At 44.9% G+C, this 27882-nt stretch overlaps 1 protein-coding gene across 2 annotated transcripts; it reads left to right on the top strand.

Moving 5' to 3' along the window:
- The first annotated feature begins 592 nt into the window (after positions 1-592).
- On the top strand, positions 593-26421 carry NUP50 (nucleoporin 50). 2 transcript variants are annotated; one of them, XM_050805914.1, is made up of 8 exons: positions 593-1050; positions 5200-5278; positions 9243-9326; positions 13531-13717; positions 15848-16510; positions 20016-20097; positions 21771-21889; positions 22835-26421. In XM_050805914.1, exons 2-8 carry the CDS (start codon positions 5210-5212, stop codon positions 23035-23037), a joined length of 1407 nt encoding a protein of 468 aa, XP_050661871.1. In that variant the 5' UTR covers positions 593-1050; positions 5200-5209; the 3' UTR covers positions 23038-26421. The 2 variants fall into 2 exon arrangements, with proteins under 2 accessions (XP_050661871.1, XP_050661872.1); XM_050805915.1 differs by lacking the exon at positions 593-1050 and adding an exon at positions 1408-1536.
- Positions 26422-27882: the final 1461 nt, after the last annotated feature.

Genomic DNA, 27882 nt, shown 5'->3' with positions numbered 1-27882 from the left:
TACTCGGGAGGCTGAGGCAGGAGAATCGCTTGAACCCAGGGGACGGAGGTTGCAGTGAGCCAAGATCGCGCCACTTCAATCCAGCCTGGGTGACAAAGCTCAGTGCCCAGGACGCACTAAGGGATCTCAGGGGCTGAAAAAAAAACAGAAGAGAAGCCACGCGACGCAAAATCAAATGTCAGCGAACGAGGGGTCCTTTAACAGGCGGTCCACACGTCCCCTCCTGGCGCCGAGACCCAGCCGCTCCGGGCCACCCCGGCCAGGTACGGCCAGCCCCGGGGCGGGGCCTCCTGACGTGAAGCGATCCCACTGGCACCTCACAGGATTCCCGAGGGTCGCGGGCGGCCTCTCCTCAGCCCTGCAGCTCCCACACACGGACACCGCGAGCCTCGGCCATGTCCACTGACCGACCTTCCTCGCCGCAGCTCCTCGCGCCATGGCCGGCCCCTTAGCAGCGACTAGCGCGAGAACAGCCTGGAAGACGCGCAGCCAGCCCCACGTGAGCCGAACACCCCAAGCCGCCGCTGCCGGCGCCGGCTCCTCGATTAAGGTCGGCGCGTGCGCGCTTGCGCGAGACGGGCACGCTCAGCCCGGCGCCGGTTTCTAGGGAGCTGGGCGCATGCGCCGCGTGAGGGGCCCGGCCGGCGGAAGGAGGCGCTGCTACCGGAGGTGCCGGCGCGCTTGCGCAGTAGCTGAACGCGGGCGTTTCTTTCCTCCCTTTTTTTCGAATTGGTTTTGGGGGTAGATTCGAGTTACAAAATGGCCGCCCGGAGCGTGTTCGGCGCGGTTACTACGGCGGTCTCGGGCTGAACCGGCTCTCTCGCCTCCCTGCCGAACACAGCGTGAGGAGCTCCCCCCCGCCCGGGGACATGGTGTTTGAGTCTCTGGGCTTGCCGAGCACCAAGTCCTCTGAGGCCCGCAGGGCAGCACCGGAAGCGGCCGAGCGCGCTCAGCCAGACGACCACCAGTACGCTCCAGACCCCAGCGCCGCCGCGCCCCGGGTTTCGCCGCACCCAAGACCTAGCGAGTGCTGCGGCAGCGGCCGAGGAGGTGAGGGGCGGCGGCTGGCGCAGGAGGGGAAGGGGCTGAGGGCGGGAGCCTGGTGCTGAGAGCCCAGGGCCGGGAGGGTGGGAGCGGGCTCGGGCCTGGGAGGGGAGTGCTAGTGCAGGGCTGGGGACTGGACCCTGGGGAGAGGGGTGAGGGCTCAGGGCCGGGGGACGGGCCCCTGGGGAGGGGTGCGGGGCCGGGGGACGGGCCCCTGGGGAGGGGTGCGGGGCCGGGGGACCAGACCCTGGGGAGGGACTGGAGGACGGGACACTGGGGAGTGGGGTACAGGGCTAGGGGCCGGGACCCTAGGGAGGGAGCCTGGGTCGGGCGCGCGTGCCGGGCGGGGCGCGCGGGTGGGCAGCGACGGGTGGAGGGTGGGGTGGGATGACAGCGGCGACGCAGCGTGGGCTGTTTGTGAAGCGGGCCCTGGGCCTCGCCAGGCTGCGGCGTCCGACTCGAGTGAGGCTCGCCCCTGCGGCCCCGGCGGAGGTAGGGGGCTGGCAGGGCTGTCCTGGCGTGGTGGTCTCCGTTTCCTTCCTAGCGATTCCTCTCGATTCTCCTCTCCCCCTGGCCACCCCTCGTCGCTTTTCTCCTGGGCCCATTACCTCTCTGGCCTAGCTTCACTTTCTTACTGCGTTCCCGGGTCATTGATCACCCATTTGCTCGGTTCCATTAAGAAAGAGTTTGGAGATTCGCTATTTCTGTCTCCTTAGTTGGCCCGCTTGTTCTCTCCCTTCAACAAGGCACCTCACTATTAAGTATAACGAAATCTGTGTTTTCGTTCTAAGCTGATGTTGACAAGTTGAGCTCCAAGGGCAGAGCTACACCAGATGCCAGAGACCACATAACTATATCAGGCACAAATAATGTTTTTTCCAGTTTGCCTAGACTTTCAGTCTCCTACCACGTTGCTTCATACCTAGAAATCATGTCGAATTTGGTGGTTTTTTACCCACAAGCACAGACGCTTTTTAAATTCCCTTTTATTGATTGTTTGGTTGAGACTGGGTCTTGCTTTGTCACCAGGCCGGAGTGTAGTAGTAGCTCACTGTAGCCTCAAGCTCCTGGGCTCAAGTGATTCTCCTGCCTCAGCCTTCCAGGTAGCTGGGACCACAGGTGTGCGCCACTACGCCCGGCTAATTTTTTATTTCTATTTATTCATCTAATCTATGTCCATCTTTATTTTTGTAGCGACCAAGTTGGTTTCCGTCTCCTGGCTTCAAGTGATTCTTCCGCCTCCCTTAAGTTCTTCATAATAGTAGCTAGACATAAGACCAGGTGCCAGGCCTTGTTCAGAATATTTTACAGAGGGTTCCCCCCCGCCCCCCACTTGTAGCATAGAAGTAAAATGTATTGTCTGAAGTGTCATGCTTTGAAATCAAATAGGGATTAGGTAAAATGTTTTTAAAAGTCTGGTTTGTAATCCAAGTTATTCTTCCATGCTACAACTTTTACGTTTTGGAGGAAAAATGGTAGTTTATAGCCTTTGCTTCTAATAACACTTGTTTGTTTAATAATTTATTAAGCCCGTCCTCTGCTCCAGGCAGTGTTCTAAGCCAATCTTTGTTTATCTTAACTTTCTTAATACTTCCTGTTCCACAGATGAAGAAACTGAGGCACAAAAATTAAATATAACTTGCCCAAGTTCTCACAGCTAGAAAATGGCAAAACTGGGACGCCAGATCTTTCAGTATTTTTTGAAATACTTTATGCAATACCCCAGCTCATTGATCTAATGATAGACAGGACACCTGCTGTTTGAGCTGGGCGCTGTTGGGACATTTGGAGTATATCTGTAAACAAAAGAAAGATCCCTGCCTTTTGGTTATATACTGATTTGGTGAGTGTGTTAGGACGTGGAAGCCCCTACATTTATTTAGACTATTTTGCTGTGCCACCTGTCTCTTCATTGTGGGTATGAGTTAGAAGGTAAAATTTTACTGTTACAGTTTTTGTGCATTCAGCTCCATCCCTTTTTTCTCCACAGTTAATTTTCTTTTTTCTTTGTTTTGTTTTGTTTTGTTTTGAGATGGAGTCTTGCTCTGTCACACAGGCTGGAGTGCATTGGGGCGATCTCAGCTCACTGCAACCTCTGCCTCCCGGGTTGAAGAGATTCTCCTGCATCAGCCTCCCGAGTAGCCGGGATTATAGGTGCCACCACCACATCCAGCTAATTTTTGTATTTTTAGTAGAGGTGGGGTTTCACCATGTTGGCCAGGCTGATCTCAAACTCCTGACCTCAAGTGATCTGTCCGCCTTGGCCTCTCAAAGTGCTGGGATTACAGGTGTGAGGCACTGCGCCGGCCCTACAGTTAATCTTAAATAGCATATGTGACCATTGGCAACTTCTTACTTTTCCGACCCTCTGGCGGAGATGTTAGTTAATGAGTAGAAAAATTGCTAAAAGAATCTGTATAGAGGGCCGGGCGCGGTGGCTCAAGCCTGTAATCCCAGCACTTTGGGAGGCCGAGACGGGCGGATCATGAGGTCAGGAGATCGAGACCATCCTGGCTAACACGGTGAAACCCTGTCTCTACTAAAAAAAATACAAAAAACTAGCCGGGCGAGGTGGCCAGGTGGCGGGTGCCTGTAGTCCCAGCTACTCGGGAGGCTGAGGCAGGAGAACGGTGTAAACCCGGGAGGCGGAGCTTGCAGTTAGCTGAGATCCGGCCACTGCACTCCAGCCTGGGCGGCAGAGCGAGACTCCGTTTCAAAAAAAAAAAAAAAAAAAGAATCCGTATAGAGACCTGGTTTCTGAACAGTAAAGAATTATGTGTATTCCTGTATTTGTTTTTGTTTGTATGACAAAGATTAATGACAAAACTTAACCAAGTATTTTTGGCCGGGCATTAAAAAGAGAGGGTTCCCAGCGAATGGAAAGTGTATTCTCATACTTTATGTTTTAGAATCTTGGACTTTAATATCATTTGTAATCAGAAAAATAGCACATACTTATAAAATGTAAAAATCACTAAAATGTATTACAAGCTGACAGCCCCTGTGTAATTACTCAACTGGCCATCAAATTGTAGAGGCCTTTGGAATGCCAGCATTTGCATTTTACTTTTAGATACTAAAGAGTGATGTATCACCTTATATCTCAGTGACTACAAAGTTCTGGGAAGCTTACTCTGGTGTGTTGTGGTGTTGAGGGCAAACAAGAGTGGGGAGAATATCAGGAAGGAGTTCAAGTAGGTTTAACAAGACCTGGCAGGTCCCCAAAACTAATCAGTAAGCTCCTGGGCGAGGTGGGTAGTAGAGGAAATGGAAAGGTTTGTTTGTCCAGCTGGAGAGTTAGTGAAGAAGCCAGCATAACACTCAGAGTGGAGCTCTGGATTGTGGACTTTTTTGTTTTGTTGTTGTTATGATATTAGGATCAGAAAACAAATTGCAAATTTTAAGGGATGGACAGGAGCACCCTTTTTGGATAGGCACCGGAATCCACTGCAGAGTTCATGCTGTTCCCCCAGTCCTGCCCCTTCCACTAATGCCATGGTATTCAAGAGTTAAGCCAATGATTTATTTTTGAAAGGTTATAAGTTCTCAGAATACTAACACATCCATGTTAATCATTTTGAACTTCTAATTGTCTTGGCAATATACAATTTGAGGCAACGAAATGTTCAGTCTTGGAACCATGTATCTCTGTCGGCTGTAGCCTAAAGAACAATATTCGTGTTGTGAAGGCATTTCCAACCCATTACTTGTATTCTCACTGAAAGATACACTTCTTTAATGCATCATCTTTAAGAGAATTTTAAATATTAAAATTGTTTTCCTTATGGCAAAACTTTAAGTATATGCATAGAATAAGTTAGTTAAGGACTTTTTGATCATATATACGTACTTCAGATTCCAGATTTTTAAAAATCAATTGATAATTCATTTTAATTTTTCCAAATGGAGCTGGTTTAGTGTTGTTCAGGAGTGCTGGTGTTCCCTAGGAATCTTCTTTTGCCTCCTGGAAAAAACCTTTATTGATTTGTAACACTGGGAGTCTAACAGCACCATTGTGAAGGTTTCATTAAAGCAGTTTCCAGTGGGATCAGAGATGTTTTTATCTCACTTCATGCTAGAGTGAATTTTTTAAATTCTTTGTAAGAATTTATTCTTTTAAGGAAATGAACTCCTTACTTCTGTTTTCTATAACAGGTTCGAAAACATGGCCAAAAGAAATGCTGAGAAGGAACTGACAGATAGGAATTGGGATCAAGAAGATGAAGCTGAAGAGGTAAAAAGTAGCTTCTCTAAGAATGATTTCCTGTTTCTTCTACCTTTTAAATTCATTTTGGGGTTCCTCATGAAGACTTGTGACAGAACTAAAAGACCTTTCTAAGAACATCATGAATGGCAGATGACAAATCACATGACCTGTACTTAGTGTAGCTATTAATTACATTTCTGTGACCTCTAGTTAGTGTAGAAATGTATTAATTTCATTTAGATGTGCTTTTCCACTAGTGCCCGCTCGTTAAATATTCTCCTTAGTAGAAGCAGTTTCCTCCTGAGTTTCGTATACTTGAAGCATTCTAAACCCATGGTTTGCAGTAAGCCATTTTAGTCATGATTGAAGGCTGAGGTAGGTTATCTAGTCATGAACTTAGCACACTGCTCAGATGTGAAAGTGGTATGCCATCACCATTCGGACTGTGGTACTCCCTTTCCCTAATGCTTCTTGGAGGCCTGCTTTATTTCCTCTTCTTAATGGTAGATCTGAGACCCCTAACAATTGCATTTATAGAAATAGAATTTAGATTGGCCTAGTTCCTTTTCCAGCAAAATAAAAATGGTCTCCCCTGAGGAAATCGGATCATTTTTCCCTCATAAACAATAGGACTGGGCAACATAGAGAGACCCCAGTCTCTATAAAAAAATTTTTTTTTCTTTTTTCTTTTCTTTTCTTTTTTTTTTTTTTTTTTTTTTTTGAGACAGTCTCACTCTGTCACCCAGACTGGAGCACGGTAGCATGACCTCGGCTCACTGCAATTTTTATCTCCCAGGTTCAAGTGATTCTCCTGCCTCAGCGTCCCAAGTAGCTGGGATTATGGATGTGCGCCCCCACACTCAGCTAATTTTTATATTTTTAGTAGAGACAAGGTTTCACCATGTTGGCCAGACTGGTCTCAAACTCCAGACCTCAAGTGATCCGCCTGCCTCGGCCTCCCAAAGTGCTGGGATGACAGGCGCAAGCCACCACGCCTGACCCAAAAAAAATTTTTTTAAATTAGCTGAACATGGTGGCCTGAGCGTACAGTCAGAGCAGTTTGGAAAGCTGAGGCGCGAGGTTGCTTGAGCCCAGCAGTTGAAGGTTGCTGTGACCTGTGATTGCACCACTGCACTCCAGCCTGGGCAGCAGGGTGAGACTCTGTCTAAAAAAGAGTAAAACACAGCTGTACTTACAGGATGTGGGTGAAGGATTACCCAGGTGCAGAGGCAAGAGACCGAAGGCACAAACTGTTTCAGTGTAACAAAGAAAATAGTTAGAATAATTATAATACAAATGAGATATAGAGATGATCGTGGACATTATCAATCATTAGTATAAACATTACTAATCATTAGCTTTTAATATTACTCTTTGTTGTACTACTGATATGACCAAGCAATAACCGGCAGGTATAGGGTCAGGTGCTGAAGGGACGTGGTGAGAAATGACCTAGAAAGCAAGAGGTGAGCCCTCTGTCACGCCCACATAAGGACCGCTTGAGGGCTCCTTGGTCAGGTGGTAACGCCAGTGTCCGGGAAGGCACCCTTTACTTAGCAGACCGCGAAAGGGAGTCTCCTTTCCTTGGAGGAGTCAGGGAACGCTCTGCTCCACCAGCTTCTTGTGGGAGGCTGGATATTATCCAGGCCTGCCCACAGTCATCCGGAGGCCTGTGGTGCTATGCTTCAGTGGTCACGCTCCTTGTCCACTTTCATGTTTCTCCCGTACTGGTTCCTCTTTGAAGTTCTTAGTAGATAGCAGTAGAAGAAATAGTGAAAGTCTTAAAGTCTTTGATCCTTCTTACAAGTGCATAGAAGAAAACGCTGATGTATGCTGCCTTCCCTCTCTGCTTCGGCCCCCTTTTACCTAAAAGGGAATGGCCCCCTGTCACATGATCACGTGACTTGCTTGACCTTATCTGGACGACTCATCCTTGTTACGCTGCTCCCTTGTCTTGTATGCAGTAAATATCAGCACGCCCAGCCTTTCAGGGCTACTACCAGTCTAGTGTCTTGGTGGTAAGGGTCCTCCAGGCCCAGCTGTTTATCTCTTTGTTTTGTGTCTTTATTTTTTTTTTTTTTTTTTTTTTTTTTTTTTTTTTTTTTTTTTTTTTTTTTTTTTTTGAGACGGAGTCTGGCTCTGTCACCCAGGCTGGAGTGCAGTGGCGCGATCTCGGCTCACTGCAAGCTCCGCCTCCCGGGTTTACGCCATTCTCCTGCCTCAGCCTCCCGAGTAGCTGGGACTACAGGCGCCCGCCACCTCGCCCGGCTAGTTTTTTGTATTTTTTAGTAGAGACGGGGTTTCACCGTGTTAGCCAGGATGGTCTCGATCTCCTGACCTCGTGATCTGCCCGTCTCGGACTCCCAAAGTGCTGGGATTACAGGCTTGAGCCACCGCGCCCGGCCGTCTTTATTTCTTAAAATCTCTTTTTTCCCCCTTCAGGGAGAACACCCACAAAGCCTTGCAGGGCTGGACTCTACAATAATACCTTATCAGCAGTGTGTTACCCCCAGGCCAGATGACTAAGGAAATCTGTAACCAAGTTAGCCTTTCAGGTTAACAGCATAGTGCTAAGGAAAAAAAAGAAAAATTTAAAAACTTGCAAGTGTTTCCAGGCTTATTCTTTTTTTTTTTTTTTGAGACGGAGTCTGGCTCTGTTGCCCAGCCTGGAGTGCAGTGGCCGGATCTCAGCTCTCTGCAAGCTCCGCCCCCCGGGTTTATGCCATTCTCCTGCCTCAGCCTCCTGACTAGCTGGGACTACAGGCGCCCGCCACCTCGCCCGGCTAGTTTTTTGTATTTTTTTAGTAGAGACGGGGTTTCACCATGTTAGCCAGGATGGTCTCGATCTCCTGACCTCGTGATCTGCCCGTCTCGGCCTCCCAAAGTGCTGGGATTACAGGCTTGAGCCACCGCGCCCGGCCTACCAGGCTTATTCTTAGACTGTCATCTTTCTTCTTTCGGAATCTTTCTGGTACTAGTACTTTTTTTCTCTGCAAGTGTATCGCGTCTCATATGTTTATGAATCACAAGGATGTGAATGTTTTGACAGGGTCAAAACTGACTTGGTGCTTTTTAACTAAAATCTTTGGTTATGGGGGTTTTTGGCTTTTTGTTGTTGGTTAAGATCTTAAGCAGTTACATTCTGGGCTATAGTAACATCTAGATTACCATGTAACAATTTGCTTAGACATTAAAATATTGAGGAATGAAAGAGCTCCCATTTGAACATATGCTAATGAAATGTATGGAAAGATTACATTTAGTTAAGTCCATTTAACTTGGGGCAAGTGCAGCCAGACGTCCCCTCTATGAGTGTAGGATCCCATTATGTTTAATATGATCTGAAACAACTATAGGTGAGCATTTTTGCACGGGAAATATTTTATTCCGACCCTACAGAGTAAAAAAAAGGTTATAAACTAAAGCCGAAGATACTCAGCAGATTTCTGATGTGGACATCAGATGTGTGGACATGAGTGCACTTTGAGCACATCTGGAAGAGCAGTGGTTTTCCAGCGAGGTCCTAGGTGCCTCTGTGGCCTTTTGTACGTTGGGCAGGACTCATCTTAAAAATCGTGTGTATGTTATAAATAACAAAATTAATTAATTTTTTTGAGACAGAGTCTTGCTCTGTTGCCCAGGCTGGAGTGCAGTGGCGCTCTCTCGGCTCCCTGCAGCCTCTGCCTCCCAGGTTCAAGTGATTCTCCTGCCTCAGCCTCCCGAGTGGCTAGGATTACAGGTGCTCGCCACCATGTCCAGCTAATTTTTCATTTTTAGTAGCGACGAAGTTTCGCCATGTTGACCAGACTGGTCTCAAACTCCTGACCTGTGGCCTCCCAAAGTGCTAGTATTACAGGCCCTAGCCACTGTGCCTGGCCAAAATTTATTTTTTGAGAGGCCAGGCGCAGTGGCTCAGTTCTAGCTTCTTGTTGAGCATTTTGTCATCTTTTTGGCTTTATCTTACTGCTGCTGAATTTGTATTGTCTTGCAGGTGGGAACATTCTCCGTGGCCAGTGAGGAAGTCTTGAAGAATAGAGCCATAAAGAAAGCAAAGCGCAGAAATGTTGGATTCGAAGTGAGTGCCTCCTTATAGCTCTTGCTATTAAATACTCATTTGATTTCTGAGTTGTACAGCATTCCCTCCGCTGGGAGCAATGATATCAACAAATCCTTTCTTAAAATGCTTATTCTTTAATGTAGATCAGAGGAGATAGAAAAAAATAAGAAACGTAAGGTCTGGACCTTAAAGAGAGCTTATCCAGTGGAGAAAATAAGATAAATACAGACAAATTCAAGTTGAGTGACAATATGGATAAAAAATGGAGAGGAGAAGAAAAACTAGCAAAGCAGTACAGAGGTGGGTGAAGTGGCATCAGATTGGAGGAAGAAAGGAAAATGCAAGGATCTTCTGAGAGTCTTGTCTGCTCCCTGGTATCGAGGCCTGGGTAGGAGGAGCCCTTTCACTATACTAGAAGCATTTTAGGTGTGGACTTTCTTTCTAGTATAGTATATTAACATGATTCATTCCTGTGCCAAGAAAGATGAAAGATGAGTTGTAACTCTTAAATTGAAATAATGTGGTGATTATTAAGCAATCACTGCATCTAAGAACTCTGCCTGAGTACATCCTCTCCCTTCAGATACATTCTAGACGCAACAGTGTGTGGTCTTGGTGGCCTGGACATCTGGTGTTAGGCAGGAGAAGCCACTTTGAACATCCTGGGTGGCAGCTTTGAAATAAACCTACCCTACCCCACATTTTGTGATGTTTAAAACATCAAGAATAGACTATATTCTTGGGTGTCTCTAATCTGAATATCCAAAGTGCTCCAATATCTGAAGCTTTTTGAGCACCAACGTGATGCTCCAGGGAGACCGTCATTGGAGGATCTCAGAGGGTCAGGTTAGAGGTGCCGCACCAGTGAGCATAACACAGACATCCCGGGAACAGAAATCTTTCCATTTCTAAGCATTCTCCTTAAGGGACATGAAGCTTATTTCCCTTTTATTTCCAAATAAAAAGGATAGGAAAGGTATATCACTCACTTTGAGAAGCAATGAAATTAAATTATTACAAAAATATTCATTACGTTGCCAAAGTTTTGATTATAAAATTTATTAAGTTTGAAAACATGTGAGGAAGGGAGCCAGGTAGGTGGCAGTGGTGGGGAGACAGTCAGAGGTTTACAACAGCCAGTCACGCAGAGTGTCTCATAAATGATGGTATGTGTTAATGGGAAAACAATTCATATTACAAAGATCAAGTATTCACAATTTTCCTAAAATATATTACTATATATACTAATATAGTGTGATTCGAGGCAGAGATACATAACCATACATCAAATTGATTCTCAGGTGGTTCTGGGTAGTCTTGAACTTTAGAATGCCATGGCTAATGTCATAAGTGTGTGCTCTTTCTCTGCTCCATTGCACGCTTCAGATGCATGAGAGGAGCTTCATTTCCTGACGTTGTAAAAGCTCTTTCATGTAGAATTCAGGTTAACAGGGGTTGCACTGCCAAGAAAGGAAGTAGGTACAGAGGAAGCATATCTCAGATCCAAGCTAGAGATTAGGTCTTCTGTTTTGTAATTAATTACTTATATTTTGCTTAAAAATTGTATTTCTGATTTGACAAAAATTACGTGCTTATGGTGTACAACATGGTGTTGTTTTCAAGTGTACGATACATTTCTCCCTGCCTATTGTACAGTAAACCTCTTGAACTTCAGGTGTTTTTATTTGTTTGTTTTTTCTGGTCTCATTTTATGAATTGCCTTGACTGGTGACTAGGTGGTAGATGTAGGTGTTGAGCTGAGTGGTGTTTGATGGCTCTTTCACTGAGAAGATACATGAGGGAAGGGACAGTTTAATTAAGGAGGAAATGGTTCGTCTTGGAAATGTTGTATTTGAAAGGCCTTGGGACACTCAAGTGGAGCGCCCTAGAAGACCACTAGGTAGAGAACAGGAATTAGGGCAAGGATCACAGCTCCGGGAGCTTTCGTCATGTGGGGATTGAAGCCATGGGAGTAGGCGAGAAGAGTCATGCAGGTGGAGGGCCCTATGAGGAAGGAGGAACAAAAGCTCACTGCAGAAGCCGAGGGAAGCCATTCTGAAGGAGGGGCAGTCCCCCTGTGGAACTGAAGGAAGGTCAAGAGATAGAAACAGTACAGACCATAATCTACAATTAAGCTGAAGGGACGAGGCAGGGAGAGGGCAGGAGCCCTTGGGCCACTAAGGGAAATTCAATGTAGGTGGATAATAGAAATCCACAGATAATTTTAGCTGTAACTCTTAGCCTGAAGTTTTCATCAGAACTTGTATATTAGGACAATTAAATGTCATGTCACCCACCAGAACGCTGAAATGTGGCTTTTCCTAAATAGTGGATTCAATAGATCTGCTAAGCACTGGAGATATATTGGTGAGTAAAAAAGACCAAAATCTCCTTGCCCTATGGAAGAGAAACAAATAAATGCACAGCATTAATTTTTCTTCTGTAAGTGCCATGGGGAAAAATAAAACCAATGAGGGAAATTGAGGGATGTGGGGCTGTGTCAGTACCCATGCAGCCCACATGGGTATTCCCCCCCCCACTTTTTTTTTTTTGAGACAGGGTCTTTGTCGCCCGGACTGGAGTACAGTGGCACAATCTTGACTCTGCAACCGCTGCCTCCTGAGCTGAAGCAATTCTCCTGCCTCAGCCTCCTAAGTAGCTGGGACTACAGGCACGCGCCACCACCCCCAGCTAATTTTTGCATTTTTGTAGAGATGGGGTCTCACTCTGTTGCCCAGGGTGGTCTTGAACTCCTGGGCTCAAGTAACCTGACTGCCTCAGCCTCCGAGAGTGCTGGGATTTTATAAGTGTGAGCCACACGCCGGCCCCTTGGTGAATATCGTAATCAACTTTTACTCTCATTTTTCTGAATATCTTTTTTTTGTTTAACTTGTGGTTCTTGAATTTTTGTTATGATTCTAGAGCCAGTTTACTATCAGCAATTTCTAAAATCCCTAGAAAAACCAAGTGACTGTTAAGTTTGTGCAAAATTCAAGGCTCTGAGTTTGTCCATGAATCATTGTTTTAAAATGACAGCTATCAGTTTGGTGTATTTGGAATTTTAAATGACGAAAAATCAAATTTAGAGCAACAGAATCTAAGCTGTATTTGATATGTGCATTAAAACTCATACAAGTTAGAATTTTACATTCTTTGCCTAATTTTATTGCCATAAATATATCAGTGGTCAGTAAACATCTGAAATTCTGTAGATGAGATCGACACTTTGGTTTTGGAAAAACATGCAATAAAGTTTAGGCTAACTGGCCCATTTAGTAAATGAAGGGGTTCCAGTTTAATTTCTTTTTTTGGTGAAATCATGATTATAATTCACTCGTGGAAACTTAAGATTGGTGAACTTTCTTAGGTGTTTGGTCTGAGAAGCAGATCACTTCCTATAATGTAATCACTTCTTTGAACAACAACAAAAAAGGGCTTCTAAAAATTGTGGTGAGTTTATTTAGCAAAACACTATAAACTGAGGAACCTTTGTCCAAAAGTTCCAGGGGCAGAGAGGAGCTTTAGAATTCATAAGGAATGCCAAACATTTCCAGAGCATTTTAGATTAGAGATGGGAGCAGGCTAGCACAAAGGGAAAAGGCCTACTAGAAAAACCTTGTTAAAACAATCGAGTTTAAGGAAGCAGTGAGGAAAAGGAGAGTAAGAAGTTGTCCCGGGCTGCTCAACTAACAGGAACATGTAGATTTGAGACTTGATCATCTAAGTTTTTGTAGGCTGAAAGCAGATTGCAAGCTACCGATGTTCTTAAGAAATTAGGCAAATGGATATTCTTAGTTAACCTAACTTGATGTTTTTATAATTTCTTTAGGCAGTAAATGGTCTTTGGCTGAATAGTACATGAAGTATCTTTCACTGGGATTTAGTTTTATTGAGACACTTCAGTAATTCTGAGGCTGGGCAGTGGGTACACAGGTTTATTGCATTAGTCTTTCTTACCTTTTATGTCCTAAAAATACACATATATTTTTTAAATGTCCTTCCTGCCTGTTTCAGGAAGGCAGCTGTGGGTTGCAAAGCCATTCTTCTGAATAGAATCCTCCCATCTCATTTCTTATTTCTGCTTGTGCCAGCAGTTTGCTTTATAATGCTGACTGCATATGGAGTCTAGGTGCTATTTAGCCAAGATGCTATAGTCACTCACTTGCTTATTTGGTAATAGAAAGTATGCTTACCTAATGTGTGCTCCTCCTTCATATTTCAGTCTGACAGTGGAGGAGCCTTTAAAGGTTTTAAAGGTTTGGTTGTACCTTCTGGAGGAGGACGGTTTCCTGGATTTGGTAGTGGCGCTGGAGGGAAGCCTTTGGAAGGACTGTCAAATGGAAACAACATAGCCAGTGCCCCTCCCTTCACCAGTGCGAAGGCAGCGGCAGAGCCCAAGGTAGCCTTTGGTAAGTAGGCTCCCATCCCCCAGCCACCTGTGTAAGTATAATCTATGGAAAATAGCTTTGCAAAGATGTTTTTCTTATACCTACCCTGTGTCTTGGAACTGTGTGAGCAAAACTAGAGTAATAATGAAAGAGATGAGACTTAGGGAGGTGTTGGTTATTTACAGAGTAAGTGGGCAGAGCACAGGCTTTTGATCCAAAACATCTCGATTTTGTTCTCAGCTCTGCCAGTTACCAGTTGTGTGACCCTGGCCTCTAAGCCTCAGAATGTTCAATTTTGAAAGGAGAATGACCCTCAGAATTGACGTAAAGTCAAGAGAGAAAAGAAAATGCTATGTAGACCCTTTGTGTGCAAGGGCTTTCTGTGTGCCTCACACCAAAGCAGCTACTGGGAACTCAGATGAGGTTCTCCGTGACCAGGGTCCCTCCCACGCTAGACTGGTTTGGGTATGGGATGTGTTGATTGCCTGATCCTGTTTTGAGGGAATTAGTCAAAAACTCTTGGAATTAGCAACATGGGTTAAAAGCTTGGAAATGATCCTGACTAGTTGGTTGTAGTTAGCTGATGATTCTGAAAGTGTGTACTGTTTGATTTTAATTTGGCAGAATGTGTAGTGTGATTTAAAATAAGCGTTCTCTGTTAAGATTTTTTTTTTTTTTTTTTCCTGAGTTAGAGTCTTGCTCTGTCACCAGGCTGGAGTACAGTGGCATGACCTCTGCTCACTGCAGCCTCTGCCTCTGGGTTTAAGCGATTCTCCTGCCTTGGCCTCCCGAGTTGCCGGGACTATAGGCGCACGCCACCACGCCTAGCTAATTTTTGTAATTTTAGTAGAGACGGGGTTTCACCATGTTGGCCAGGATGGTCTCGATCTCTTGACCTCGTGATCCACCTGCCTCGGCCTCCTAAAGTGCTGGGATTACAGCTGTGAGCCGCTGCGCCCAGCCTCTGTAAAGATTTCTAACTACGGCCATCCCCTAGTATCCTGGGGACTGGTTTCAGCACCCCCTCGGGTGTTCAAGTCCCATAGTCAGACCAACATAACTCTTAGGAAACGTGAGTGTTTGTATCCACTAGTCCTCATCCCCAGAGTACTGCATTGAGACAGGGTCTCGCTGTGTCACCCAGGCTGGAGTGTATTGGTGTGATCTTGGCTCACTGCAGCCACAACCTCCGGAGCTCAAGTGATCCTCCCCCATCAGCCTCCCCAGTAGCTGGGACTATAAGTGCACACCACCACACCCAGCTAATTTTTGCATTTTTTGTAGAGATGGGGTTTTGCCATGTTGCCCAGGCTGGTCTCAAACTCCTGAGCTCAAGCGATTTGCCCGCCTCAGCCTCCCAAAGTGTTGGGATTATATGCATGAGCCACCGCACCTGGCTGAGGACTGCATTTCACACGTGTGGAACCTGCAGATACAGAGGGGCGACTATAATACTATTCATTCCAAGAACCTTGGGTATTAAGTGTTTATGCTGACCTACTATTCTGACAGTGCTGTTTGAAATGGGCATCCTTTTGTCTACAGCCACACCACCCTGGACATGCCTGATCTCATCTCAAATAGGTGTCCTTTTGAAGGAAAAGATTATTTTTAAAATACGTAGAACAAGCATATGGTAGTTAGTGTTCTTATATAAACTTTGACTTGATCTTTATTCATCGGTTTTACTGATAACCAGTTACTAAATACTACTCCTTGAACACATACTTCTTGAGCTGTCACAAAAATAGGATACAGTAGGCCAGGCACAGTGGCTCACGCCTATAATCCCAGCACTTTGGGAGGCCAAGGCAGGCGGATCTCAAGGTCGGGAGTTCAAGACCAGCCTGGCCAACATGGTGAAACCCCGTCTCTACTAAAATACAAAAATTAGCCAGATGTGGTGGTGGGCGCCTGTAATCCCAGCTACTCAGGAGGTTGTGGCAGGAGAATCGCTTGAACCCGGGAGGCGGAGGTTGCAGTGAGCCAAGATCATGCCACGGCACTCCAGCCTGGGCGACAGAACAAGACTGTCTCGGTGGAGGGGGAGATACAGTCAAAGCAGGAAGTGTAAAGGCAGAGTGGCATAAAAATCTAGATGACTTAATCAAATTAGTCTAAATAAATGGCTTAATTATTAACTTTCTATAGGTTCTCTTGCTGCAAATGGCCCTACCGCCTTGGTTGATAAAAAAGTTTCAAATCCCAAAACTAACGGGGACAGTCAGCAGCCCTCCTCCTCTGGCCTTGCTTCCAGTAAAGCTTGTGTCGGAAATGCCTATCACAAGCAGTTGGCCGCCTTGAACTGCTCTGTGCGGGATTGGATAGTGAAGCACGTGAATACAAACCCCCTCTGTGATCTGACACCTATCTTTAAAGACTACGAGAAATATTTAGCAAACATTGAACAGCAACACGGGAATGGTGGCAGGAATTCTGAAAGTGAATCTAACAAAACGGCGGCTGAAACACAGTCTCCTTCCCTTTTTGGCTCAACAAAGTTACAGCAAGAGTCAACGTTTTTGTTTCACGGCAACAAAACTGAAGATACACCTGACAAGAAGGTGGAGGTTGCATCTGAAAAGAAAACGGACCCGTCACTAGGAGCGACAAGTGCCTCGTTTAATTTCGGCAAGAAAGTTGATAGCTCTGTTTTGGGCTCATTGAGCTCTGTCCCCCTGACTGGATTTTCATTTTCCCCTGGAACCTCCAGTTTATTTGGCAAAGATACCACCCAGAGTAAACCAGTCTCTTCACCATTTCCCACTAAACCATTGGAGGGCCAAGTGGAAGGTGACAGTGGTGAATGCAAAGGTAAGTACCAGCTTTGGCATTGGGTTGAGGTTTGCATAAGATTTGTGTCTTGGGAAACACAGAGACTTTGATTCCGAATGGATCTGGATCCACATTGAGACACTGTTGTCCTCTCCATGTGTGATCCTGGGCAGAGCTAATCGGCTTCTCTGAGTTTCCAATTCCTTCTTTATAAAAGAGTAAGACCTATTTTGTAGGGTTGTTTATAAGGATTAAAAATAAAATGAATTTGGAAACACCTGACTTTGAAACGTCTCAAACACACGTGGCTTAGCATATAAAAAAGAAGTGAATTAAAGACGTTTTTTGAGAATTGTGTTTTGGAAAAAGTTGATCAAGTTCATCATGAATGTCCCCTGAATTGATTTGTACTTAGGAGATTTGACTGTAAATAAAGTCATGTGGCAAAACAGTACTTGACTATACATTAAAAATGTAGACTTTTCATAGCCATAGAGAACAAATCAACAGTGTTTTCCTCTTGTGGGTTTGGGGGCACCTCCTTTCCAGAGGACAGCAGTGGTGTCTAAGTGATGTCTCCTGTATGTAGCATCAGTACCCTAGACCAGGCAAAAGGTCTGGGCCTTAGTCTGGGCCCTCCACTCCCTCTGTTGTTAGCTTAAAAAGTGGGGTGATGTCATAATGCCGCTTCCTTACATGGTGATTGTGAACAAATGATGTCTGTGAAGATGCCTACTTGTAAGCAGTTAAAAATGAGGCCAGGTGAGGTGGCCCACGCCTATAATCCCAGGACTTTGGGAGGCTGAAGTGGAATGCTCACCTGAGGCCAGGAGTTTGAGACCAGCCTGGGCAACATAGCAAGACCCCATCTCTACAAAAATTTTAAAAAATTAGCCAGGCCAGGTGGTGGGTGCCTGTAGTCACAGCTGCTCAAGAGGCTGAGGGGAGTATTTCGAGCTCAGAAGTTCATGGTTGCAGTGAACCATGGATGCATCACTGCACTCCAACCTGGGCAACACAGACCTTGCCTCAACAAAAGAAAAAGTGTACTTTTCAGACATATGAACATACTGATCCTTAGAATTACGGTTTTCTAGCAGGAGGCTAGACTTCCATTGCTGTTTTGCCTTGCCCTACTTTCAAGTCTATCCTCAGGCATGGGCCCTTTGGACACAGAGTGAAATAAAGGTCTCCCCTTTTAATTCCTTCTCTGCTTCCCATAACTACAACAAATGGGGTGTCTTTCCTGAGGCAGGCACTGGGACACAGTGATGCTGGATTTGAATCGAGTCCCAGTGGATGCAGGATGCCCCTCAGTGAGCGCCTGTTCCTTGCTCTTGGTTATCAGTGTACACATCAGGAGACCGGGGAGATTGGAGTGATGCGATGGATGGTCATGTGACCGGGGAGATTGGAGTGATGAGATAGCTAGTCGTGTGACCGGGGAGACTGGAGTGATGAGATGGATAGTCATGTGACCGGGGAGATTGGAGTGCTGAGATGGATAGTCATGTGACCGGGGAGATTGGAGTGGTGAGATGGGTAGTCACGTGGCCGGGGAGATTGGAGTGCTGAGATGGGTAGTCACGTGACCGGGGAGATTGGAGTGGTGAAATGGGTAGTCACGTGGCCGGGGAGATTGGAGTGCTGAGATGGGTAGTCATGTGACCGGGGAGATTGGAGTGGTGAGATGGGTAGTCACGTGGCCGGGGAGATTGGAGTGCTGAGATGGGTAGTCATGTGACCGGGGAGATTGGAGTGGTGAGATGGGTAGTCACGTGGCCGGGGAGATTGGAGTGCTGAGATGGGTAGTCATGTGACCGGGGAGATTGGAGTGCTGAGATGGGTAGTCACGTGGCCGGGGAGATTGGAGTGCTGAGATGGGTAGTCATGTGACCGGGGAGATTGGAGTGGTGAGATGGGTAGTCACGTGGCCGGGGAGATTGGAGTGCTGAGATGGGTAGTCATGTGACCGGGGAGATTGGAGTGCTGAGATGGGTAGTCACGTGGCCGGGGAGATTGGAGTGCTGAGATGGGTAGTCATGTGACCGGGGAGATTGGAGTGCTGAGATGGGTAGTCACGTGGCCGGGGAGATTGGAGTGCTGAGATGGGTAGTCATGTGACCGGGGAGATTGGAGTGGTGAGATGGGTAGTCACGTGGCCGGGGAGATTGGAGTGCTGAGATGGGTAGTCATGTGACCGGGGAGATTGGAGTGGTGAGATGGGTAGTTACGTGACTGGGGAGATTGGAGTGATGAGATGGCTAGTCATGTGACCGGTGAGATTGGAGTGATGCGATGACTAGTCACATGACCAGGGAGATTGGCGTGATGAGATGGCTAGTCATGTGACTGGGGAGATTGGCGTGATGAGATGACTAGTCACATGACCAGGGAGATTGGAGTGATGAGATGGATAGTCATGTGACCGGGGAGATTGGAGTGGTGAGATGGGTAGTTGTGTGACTGGGGAGATTGGAGTGATGAGATGGAGAGTCATGTGACCAGGGAGATTGGAGTGGTGAGATGGGTTGTCGTGTGACCCATCATCTGAGCACCAGAGTTGTTTTTCTTAGAATTGCTTTTTAGTGAGTTTTTATGCAACTGCCATTCTCTTTAAGAGGATCCTTTTATATATGTGGGTTTATTTTTTTGAGACAAGGTCTTGCTCTGTCACCCAGGCTAGAGTGCAGTGACGCAGTCACAGCTCACTGCAGTCTCTACCTCCTGGACTCAAGCAATCCTCCCACTTCAGTCTGCCATGTAGCTGGGTCCACAGGCATGCACTGCCACACCTGGTTAACTTTATTTCTTGTAGAGATTGGGGGAGGTCTCACCATGTTGACCGGGCTGGTCTCGAACTCCTGGGCTCAAGTGATCTTCCTGCTTTGGCCCTGCAGTGTGCTGGGATTACAGGCGTGAGCCACTGTACCCGGCCTAATACATGTGTTTAAATAGTGTCTTGTTTAAATAATGGCCTAGGTCTCCCATGTTTGGGAGACCCCATTAGTGGGGATACCTTTGATACCAGAGCAGTGACCCATGTGGCAATTCAGACAAAGCTTAAATTACTTACACTGGGGTTTTGGAATGATTTCTCCGACAACTTGCCCCGTTGTAAAAAAATATATATATATATTTTTCTATCTTTGGCCATTACTGATACTTGTTGTGGATATGGTCACAGGAATATTCAGGGGTGAAGGTGTTAAAAACTCATCTGAGATGTAATTTTCCAGTGGGTAATTTGAATATAGAGTGATGATTATTTTTCTGTCATAAGCATGGAGATTTTTCCATTCTAAGGTTTTCTATATATTGGAAGTTATTTAGAATTAAGAGGTATGTTCCCATTAGAAAGGATTCTTGTTTTTCACAAAATAGTTAAAATCCAGCAGGCACTCCCTTCTGGCATCCCCCTGCGTTATGTCTCTCAGTTTACATGGAGTGCTCAGATGGATGTTTAGGGTGTTACATAACAAAACTCTCACTTTTTTAAACTCTGGATTGGAATCTTACTGAATTATTGTCTTTTTTATAAAAGGTGGAGATGAAGAAGAGAATGATGAGCCACCCAAAGTAGTAGTTACCGAAGTAAAAGAAGATGATGCTTTTTACTCCAAAAAGTAAGACTCACCAGAGCCTGCGGGTGCATGTGTTTTAGAGACATGGTAGCATGCTTCAGACCGGAGAATGTCCTTACGGACTTGACTGAGGGTCAAGCTTTGCCTGCTCTCAAGTGGAACAGGAAAGAATTCTTGGCCAGTTTATTTTAAAAACCAGTTCTAGGAATGTCCTGGTGGGCAGGTCTCACTCTTTTCTGTCACTTTAGCTCTTTTAAAGTGCTTTAGAGACAGGCTCTTCTATGATCTTCCCAATCCCATCCCGTCCCATTCCCTCTTCTCTCCCTGTGTCTTTCTCCCTCCCCTTCCTCCTCCCCCAACAAAGAAATCGCGGAGTCAGTCACTGATTTCAGGTTTGGCTTCACTTACTTTACCCTGGAAGTATCTCTGATCCCTTCCAGGAGATTTGGTTGGCCTTTCTGGATTTTCTCATAGTCAAAAAGTTATGCACAGTAACCGTCCCTTCCTGTTTAGGACCTATAAAAATTTTCATCTTCCTTTCAATTAAATGAGATTAGTTTTTACAAAGATATTTGCTGAAAAAACACTTGTGCCATTTCAGAAACTTTCAAGATGTGTTTTTGTAATGCAGAAGTTTCAGAATAATGAGCGAGCAGCTCTCCATGTAACAGGTCACCACATCCTGGGGATTCCCAGGTGTTTCAAGAACTTGTAAAAGAGGCCAGCAGTTTCTTCTGTGTGTGTTTTAAATTTCACTACTCACATGACATAAAGGAGTGACCCAACTTTAAGATTTTTAATTAGAATCAAATGAGGCCAGGCATGGTGGCTCATACCTGTAATCCCAGCACTTTGGGAGGCTGAGACGGGCAGATCACCTGAGGTCAGGCGTTCCAGACCAACCTGGCCAACATGGTGAAACCCCGTCTCTACTAAAGGTATGAAAATTAGCCGGATGTGATGGCACACACCTATAATCCCAGGTGTTTGGGAGGCTGAGGCACGAGAATTGCTTGAACCCTGAGAAACAGAGGTTGCAGTGAGCCAAGATCATGCCGCTGCACTCCAGCCTGGACCACAGAGTAAGACTCTGTCTCTAAATAAATATATAAATGAGCCATGGTTTTGTATTATTAACCACCTCAGGAGATGTGTAGCATAGGAGGCTGGGAAGATATTTGATTACTTTGTTATTAGTTAGACCCTACCCAAGCATGTTTTCCAAATTTATTTAAAAATGTTGGGCAAAAACTGAAGGAGCCTTGAGGAGAATTTTTAAAATAAGAAATAGGCCAAAAAAAAGGGAGAGGTGGGTGAGATGCAGGACAGAGTCTGTCCTTTATTTGCCGCTGTCTGTAGAGGACCAGATCAGCTCTCTTGAGCTCAGGGCCAAAGGAGCAGAATAGGGAGGGAGGGGTGTTGAGCCCTGATATTGACTGACTTGAGAACACAGTTTCATAAAGTGTTATAAAAAGTTTCATGGGGCCCATTGTTTAATTTGAAAAAATGGGGAGGGGGTTTTAAAATCTCTAAGCAGATTTTCTTATTCTGGTTTTTGCTCAGGCTCCTTTTGGATCGTTTAAAGATTTGTCCTGAAACTTCCTGTACTCTCATTTAATACAGATTTTCCACCCAAGTGTGAAGAGTGCTTGTTAGAAAACTGTGACTTGATTCGTCTCTGAATGCTTGATGGCACCTATTTTTCTTCTCCATAGGTGTAAACTATTTTACAAGAAAGACAATGAGTTTAAAGAGAAAGGCATAGGTACTCTGCATTTAAAACCTACTGCGAATCAGAAGACACAGCTTTTGGTGCGGGCAGACACCAATTTAGGTGGGTACCTTTTTTTCACTTGGCGCAAAATCATCATCATCATCACATAATATATAAAAGCCTTTGCCCTGCTGATTCAAGGTTATTAGTACGTTTTTAAACAGAGCGCATTCAGGCCAAATTCATCCTGTATTTACTTATTTCTAGTTTTGAGTCCCAGGATAATAGTGTGTAAGGAAACATAGATGTGTTAGAAACTGTAAACAAAATGGTTTTTCATTTTACTTTGTGTTAGAAATGTGACTAAGAAGCTAGAGATTAGACCGTTTAATAAACACCCAAAGGAAATTAACCTTTTAAAGGAATCCTTTTTATATAGCAAGTAATCACTAACTGATCGCTGTCCACCCTCAGTTTACCCTGAAAAGAGTCCACTGCAAGGAGCCTAGCACCCGGAGGAGGAGGAAGACGGGCAGGCTGCGGTGGAGTGGCCAGTAGTGGTAGAGAACGGGGGGCTGTGTTGCAGAAAGAAACTCCAGGGAGGCGTTTTTCTTGCCCGTAGGCTTGACTAGTAATAACATTATGGTCGTGTCACTCTTGCCCAGGGAGCTGTGCCGGCCTCTGTGACAGAGGTGTCCTTTGGTCATGTGGTGCAGTGAAGATTCTGTTGTGCCACCGTGTTCTTCCTTCAGTGCAAAAACGGACAGTTGAGAGGGCTGATGGTTCTGAGCCAGGCTGTTGGCTCAGTGAGAAACGCTGTGTGGTTGCGGAGACCCGGGCTGGAGCGAGGGCCGAAGGCCACTCCTCACAGTGAGGGCAAGTCCTCCCCGAGGCCTCCCAGTTCTCAGGGAACCAGTCCTGATTTTGAGCCATTCCTGTTGGCTCTCCATGTTAGATCCATTAAGTATAAGTTATTTCAGTGTTTAATGTTTAGCATGTTACAGACTCGTTTGGTGGAGCTGTAGCTTCTATAATTTTGATGGGTTTGGTTTTGTTTGAATGCAGGCAACATATTGCTGAATGTTCTGATTCCGCCCAATATGCCATGTACGCGAACAGGGAAAAATAACGTTCTTATCGTCTGTGTTCCAAATCCACCAATCGACGAGAAGAATGCCACCATGCCAGTCACCATGCTGATTCGGGTAAAAACCAGCGAGGATGCAGATGAGTTGCACAAAATTTTACTGGAGAAAAAGGATGCCTGAACGTGCGAAGTCGGCTGCGGAATTATTGCCAAGTTGCTGCTTCTCCCACCGCCCCTTAAACTTAGTTTTCTTCTCTTCTTTGACATTCTAAGAACTTATAGATAACTTAAAACTTTTGTGAGGAAGATTAATGTGGCCAATAAAACCTTTAAATGTTAAGTGTCAGGAAACCGCACTCTCCCTTAAGAACTGCCTAAAGTCTAAAATACATTCGAATGCAATTTTTGGAAGATTTTTTAATGTTCGTTTGTTTATTAAACTAACCCTAAGTGATTTCTTCAAGGACCGTAATCAGGGTATCGATTCGCTTTCCCAAAGGCTCTTCCAACTCGTGGGTTTTGGGGTCCACCGCCACCACCAGAGAGGCTTTTGAACAGGTGCCTGGCTACGTTCAGAAGAAAGCTGGCTTGTGTGCTTCTCTCCGGTGGGCTCAGCCGACGTGTGAGACTCATTCTGTTACCAAATGAACTGGGCTGCCACGCTGTGACAGGTGTTTGTCCTCTGCTTTATTTTTATTTTGAAGCTAAAATGTGAGTACTAAGTGTTCACCTCAGCATACGAATCATTGGCCTGTAACCCTGTGGGCTGCTTCACGAGAATTCAGGACCTGCATTTTCATTTTAAAAGGAAATGAACAGCTTGTGAAGGATTTTTTTGGCTTTGTAGTTTCTATTCATGAGGTAGTGTTAACTTCTTTATCCCCCTAAAGACAAAATTAAGATAATGGGGGATTGCCAGGAATGGGTTTAAAAGCACAAGTTTGGTAGCTTATCATCTATACCATGGACAGTGAACCCTTTTACGAAATGAAAGTCAAACGAGACCATCCTAGAAAAAGAAGATGCTCATAGGCATTTGTACCATAATCAACCCCACGCATAATGAAAACTATGACCAAGTGACGTGCCTGGGAGCTTTGACACATGAGCCATTTGAATTCACTAGGAAACATGTAATAAGGTAATGGAAGAGAAAATCGTGTGTAAATTTTGCCTTTAACTTTAGACAGCAGTATATTATACATTTGATATCTGAAATACCTTTACTTTTTTAAGAATAAGATTCCATATGTCTGTCTGGAAGGGAGCCATGGTTATGCTCACGAATATCGACGTCACTTCTCCAGAGTGGTCAGGTAACTAACACGAGCATTCTTTGAAGACTCTGGGCACAGGAATGAGATGCAGAATTGAATGTTTAAATTTCCACTTTGATTCCTCATGAATCGTTTGAGACTAGTGCCAGCTGATCTTGTGTACAGGCTCAGGGTCGGTGCCGTAAGGGCTCACGTGTGTGTGTTCTGATCTTCGGTGCTTTGCGCATTCGCATGTAGAAGAGAGTAGTCAGAATAATTGTGGATGGCACAAGTGGCTTTTTTAAAACTACAATCTTTAAGTGTAAAGTTTGGGGCCGGGAGCAATTTCATGATCAAATATGATGAACTCCTAGGTACCTGAGGTGTGATTGGGTCAACGCTGTCACGAGGTTCCTGAGGTGCGACTGGGCCAGCGCTGTCATGAGGTTCTTGCTCTACTTTTAGTGTTCTGATTCCACCGGGAGACTCTGGCCTAGTGTGTGGCCTTGCATGAATCTGTGCAGAGAGGTGTGCTTGTACTGTTACAGGGTGCTGTCAGACATAGCTATAGTAGGCACCTAGGAAGTGGCCATTATTTTTACATTGACTTTTTAGAATTGAGAATGCATGTGAGTTTTTGTTGCCGATGATTTCTAGTAAGCAAGTGGTTGATGCTGTTAATACCGGCCCTGCCCGATTGACATTAGGTTTATTCAACTTTTAAAAAGATGAAGAACTAAGGGGAACAAATTTTAAGTTTGTTGCAACTTAGCCACATGTGCTTCCCTGGTACCAGCTGGAATCAAGCTCGCAGGCATCTTTCGGACACTTAAGTGTATATGACACAGTACTTTGTTAGCGTCTGCGCGTGTATGGAAAGTCTACAAAAAATGGCATGAAAAGATCATGATTGGATTATCTTTTAAACCTGCCCCTTCTGTAAAAAATAGTTTATATATTTTTAAATTAGTGGGTATGTGTGGCTTTCTTTTTTCCTAACATTCCCAGCAAATTTTTGCTGCTAAGACTATCACTGTTAAAGTGAAAATTACAGGGAAAATGTGACACGTCTACCATAAAACTTAGAATGGGGGATTTTCTTAAAATCACTCTTGTATGCTTTAGGAACTGGTTGGTCTCCACTTTGATTATTGGTGTAAAGAGCCCGAGTATATGTGGATTTGACTGTGAAATGTAACTCCTTGTCTTTTATTTGGGGCACGGGGCCCCCGGAGGGCTTACCTGTTTTCCCCACTATGTTAACAGGTAATTCTGATTTATGCGTCTAGTTTGACTTATTTTTAACAAAATATTAGCAATTATGCTTTAAAATGTTTAATGTGGACTGAAATTTTCGTCTTTTGAGAATCTATGAAGTGTATCATATACGTGGCCTAAAGCAAGGTGTGTATTTTGTTATTCTAAAATTGTTTTGCATCTTGGCAAATACTAAGTATCCCAGTGGCCTTTTTTTTTTTTTTAAACCTGTGTATCCATCTCATCCTTTTGCGCATTCCTAGTAAGCAAAAAATTTGTTATGCCATCTTCATTATTCGAATTACAGACTTAAAATATGTCCAGTTTTTAAAGAAGTTTAGATTATGTTTTCCATGGAAGGACAAGTCTGACTGTTCATGGACTGATTTTCTTTAAGAGGATTATTATATTTTACAATTTCAATTCTAGATTGCAATTTTGTATATGCTGCATGCCAAAAAAAAAAAAAAAAGGAGAGAGAAAACTACCTTTTCTGGTGTAGAGGGGAAGAAAAACTAATATTCTACCTTACTAGTAGAGTTCAAAACAAGTTTTCCCTGAGAGCCTTTTCAGTAAAAGTTAAACAAGTTTGTTTTTTGAGCATTTGTCAGTTATTCTGTTTCAGAAGAGTCCAAATTCAAGCACGATGTATTTTGAAGGCTTTGCAAACTCCTAAACCCCTGATGAGTCCTCTCATTCTGGAAGTGGGAATTTGAGTAGATACTGGTTTGTCCCGTAGTATGGTAGATGATGGGGAGGTCTTTTCCAATCAGGCATTCGCAACACAGGCCACTGTATGTTCTCAGCCAGTAACAATCATCCTGAGGACGAAGGACTCTCCGTTTGATGCAGACACAATTGTAATGGAGATGTAAACTTCTTAGCAATCAGATGGATACATTGTTTGCTTTTTACTTTAAATAGGAAATTGTTTTCTAAAACTAAAATACTTGAATTGTCAGACAATATAATCTCAGCTTGTTAGTTTTGAATGCTCCCATCGAAGAAGTGTAACAATCCATGAAATGTGAATAAATGAAAAGTAAACAAAATCCCAGTGTATGGCAGTCTTATGTTCCTCTGTGATGCACTTGGCATTAATACAAGTCAGACCTGAGGAAAAGAATCACGCAGAAGCTGCAACCAGAAAGTTCTTGAACAACAGGAGGGTCGGCTTGGAGGTGAGTGAGAGACCAATTTATTATCAGACTCTTGGCTGGGGGTTGAGACTACTTTTAAACCATTCAGACCAAGGGTTCCTGTTGGATTAAAATCTTAACAGATTGGAATGGGAACAATTGATCCCTAATGGGCTAGTGTGCAAAGCATTGGCTAGCTGCTTTATATGTATTACCTTGGTTAGTCCTCAGAGCAAACCTTTGAGACATATTTTTAACCTTTCCTACGTTACTCAGCATTTATTTGGTTTATAAGGGGTATTTTCTGGTTTAAAAAAATAGTACTGCAAAGACTGGTTATTCATCAAAGTATTTTCCTGAACTGTTAACATCTAATAGAAACTAAATGACACTAAGAGAATGTTATCTCAAGAGGAAGATGGTGCCTAAACCGCAGAAGCCCTGTATAGATACTCAGCTGCATGGCTGGGCTAGAACCTGGGTTCTCAAAGTGGTCTTGGGACTGCCACATAGGAACTTGATAGAAATGCAAGCCCGGACAGGCGCGGTGGCTCACGCCTGTAATCCTAACACTTTGGGAGGCCGAGGCGGGTGGATCGCTTGAGCCCAGGAGTTCAAGATCAGCCTGTGCAACTGTCGGGAAAAGGGCTTGTGGGTGCCTGTATAAACTGACCATAAAAATACGGGACATTAAGTTGTGGAAAGTCACAAGAGGCCTGTGAGGAGGAAAGCCTATTTGCCATCATGTTCCCATGCTCAGAGCGAGACCCGCTCTCCTATCTGTAAACGCTGTGTTCAAGGAGAAAGACACTCCTTTGAAGCACTGGAATGTGGACAGACATGCAGGCTCCTAGTAAGCCGCTCCCACTAGCTACTCTCCGATAAGTTAAAGATACGCTGTTTGAGCACAAAGGAGATTCATTTAAACCGCTATTGCTGTGGATTACGCCTGTGACTCACTGCACCCTTTCACTGTCCCGCCCTCAACATCTGCTTCTGTAATTGTACTCAATAAATACTGTAGAGACCAGAGCTCTGAGCCTTTTGCAGCCTCCACATTTTGCAGCTGGCCCCCTGGCTCCACCTTTACTCTTAGCCTGTCTCTTCTCAATCCTTTGTCGCCAACAGACTTCGGGTACCCTGTGGGTGGTGCTGAGGCTGGTCCCCAACATGCAACATAGCAAAACCCTGGCTCTACAAAGAATACAAAATGTAACCAGGCACGATGGCACGCACCTGTTGTCCCAGCTACGTGGGTGGCTGAGGTGGGAGGATGGCTTGATCCCAGGAGGTGGAGGCTCCAGGGAGCGAGCAGTGATCATGCCACTGCACTCCAGCCTGGGTGACAAAGCAAGACCCTATCTCTCAAAAAAA

The sequence above is a fragment of the Macaca thibetana genome, chromosome 10 (assembly GCF_024542745.1).
Source record: "Macaca thibetana thibetana isolate TM-01 chromosome 10, ASM2454274v1, whole genome shotgun sequence".
Lineage (NCBI taxonomy): Eukaryota > Metazoa > Chordata > Mammalia > Primates > Cercopithecidae > Macaca > Macaca thibetana.
The sequence above is the reverse complement of the archived record's forward strand: the minus strand, read 5'-3'. Positions and strand labels throughout refer to the sequence as shown.

Excerpts from the sequence above, each read along its gene's own strand:
- NUP50 (XM_050805914.1), top strand. The coding sequence starts at position 5,210 with ATGGCCAAAAGAAATGCTGAGAAGGAACTGACAGATAGGAATTGGGAT. Across the intron at positions 16,511-20,015 it reads TGACAGTGGTGAATGCAAAG|GTGGAGATGAAGAAGAGAAT; the intron begins GTAAGTACCAGC and ends TTTTTATAAAAG. Across the intron at positions 21,890-22,834 it reads GCGGGCAGACACCAATTTAG|GCAACATATTGCTGAATGTT; the intron begins GTGGGTACCTTT and ends GTTTGAATGCAG.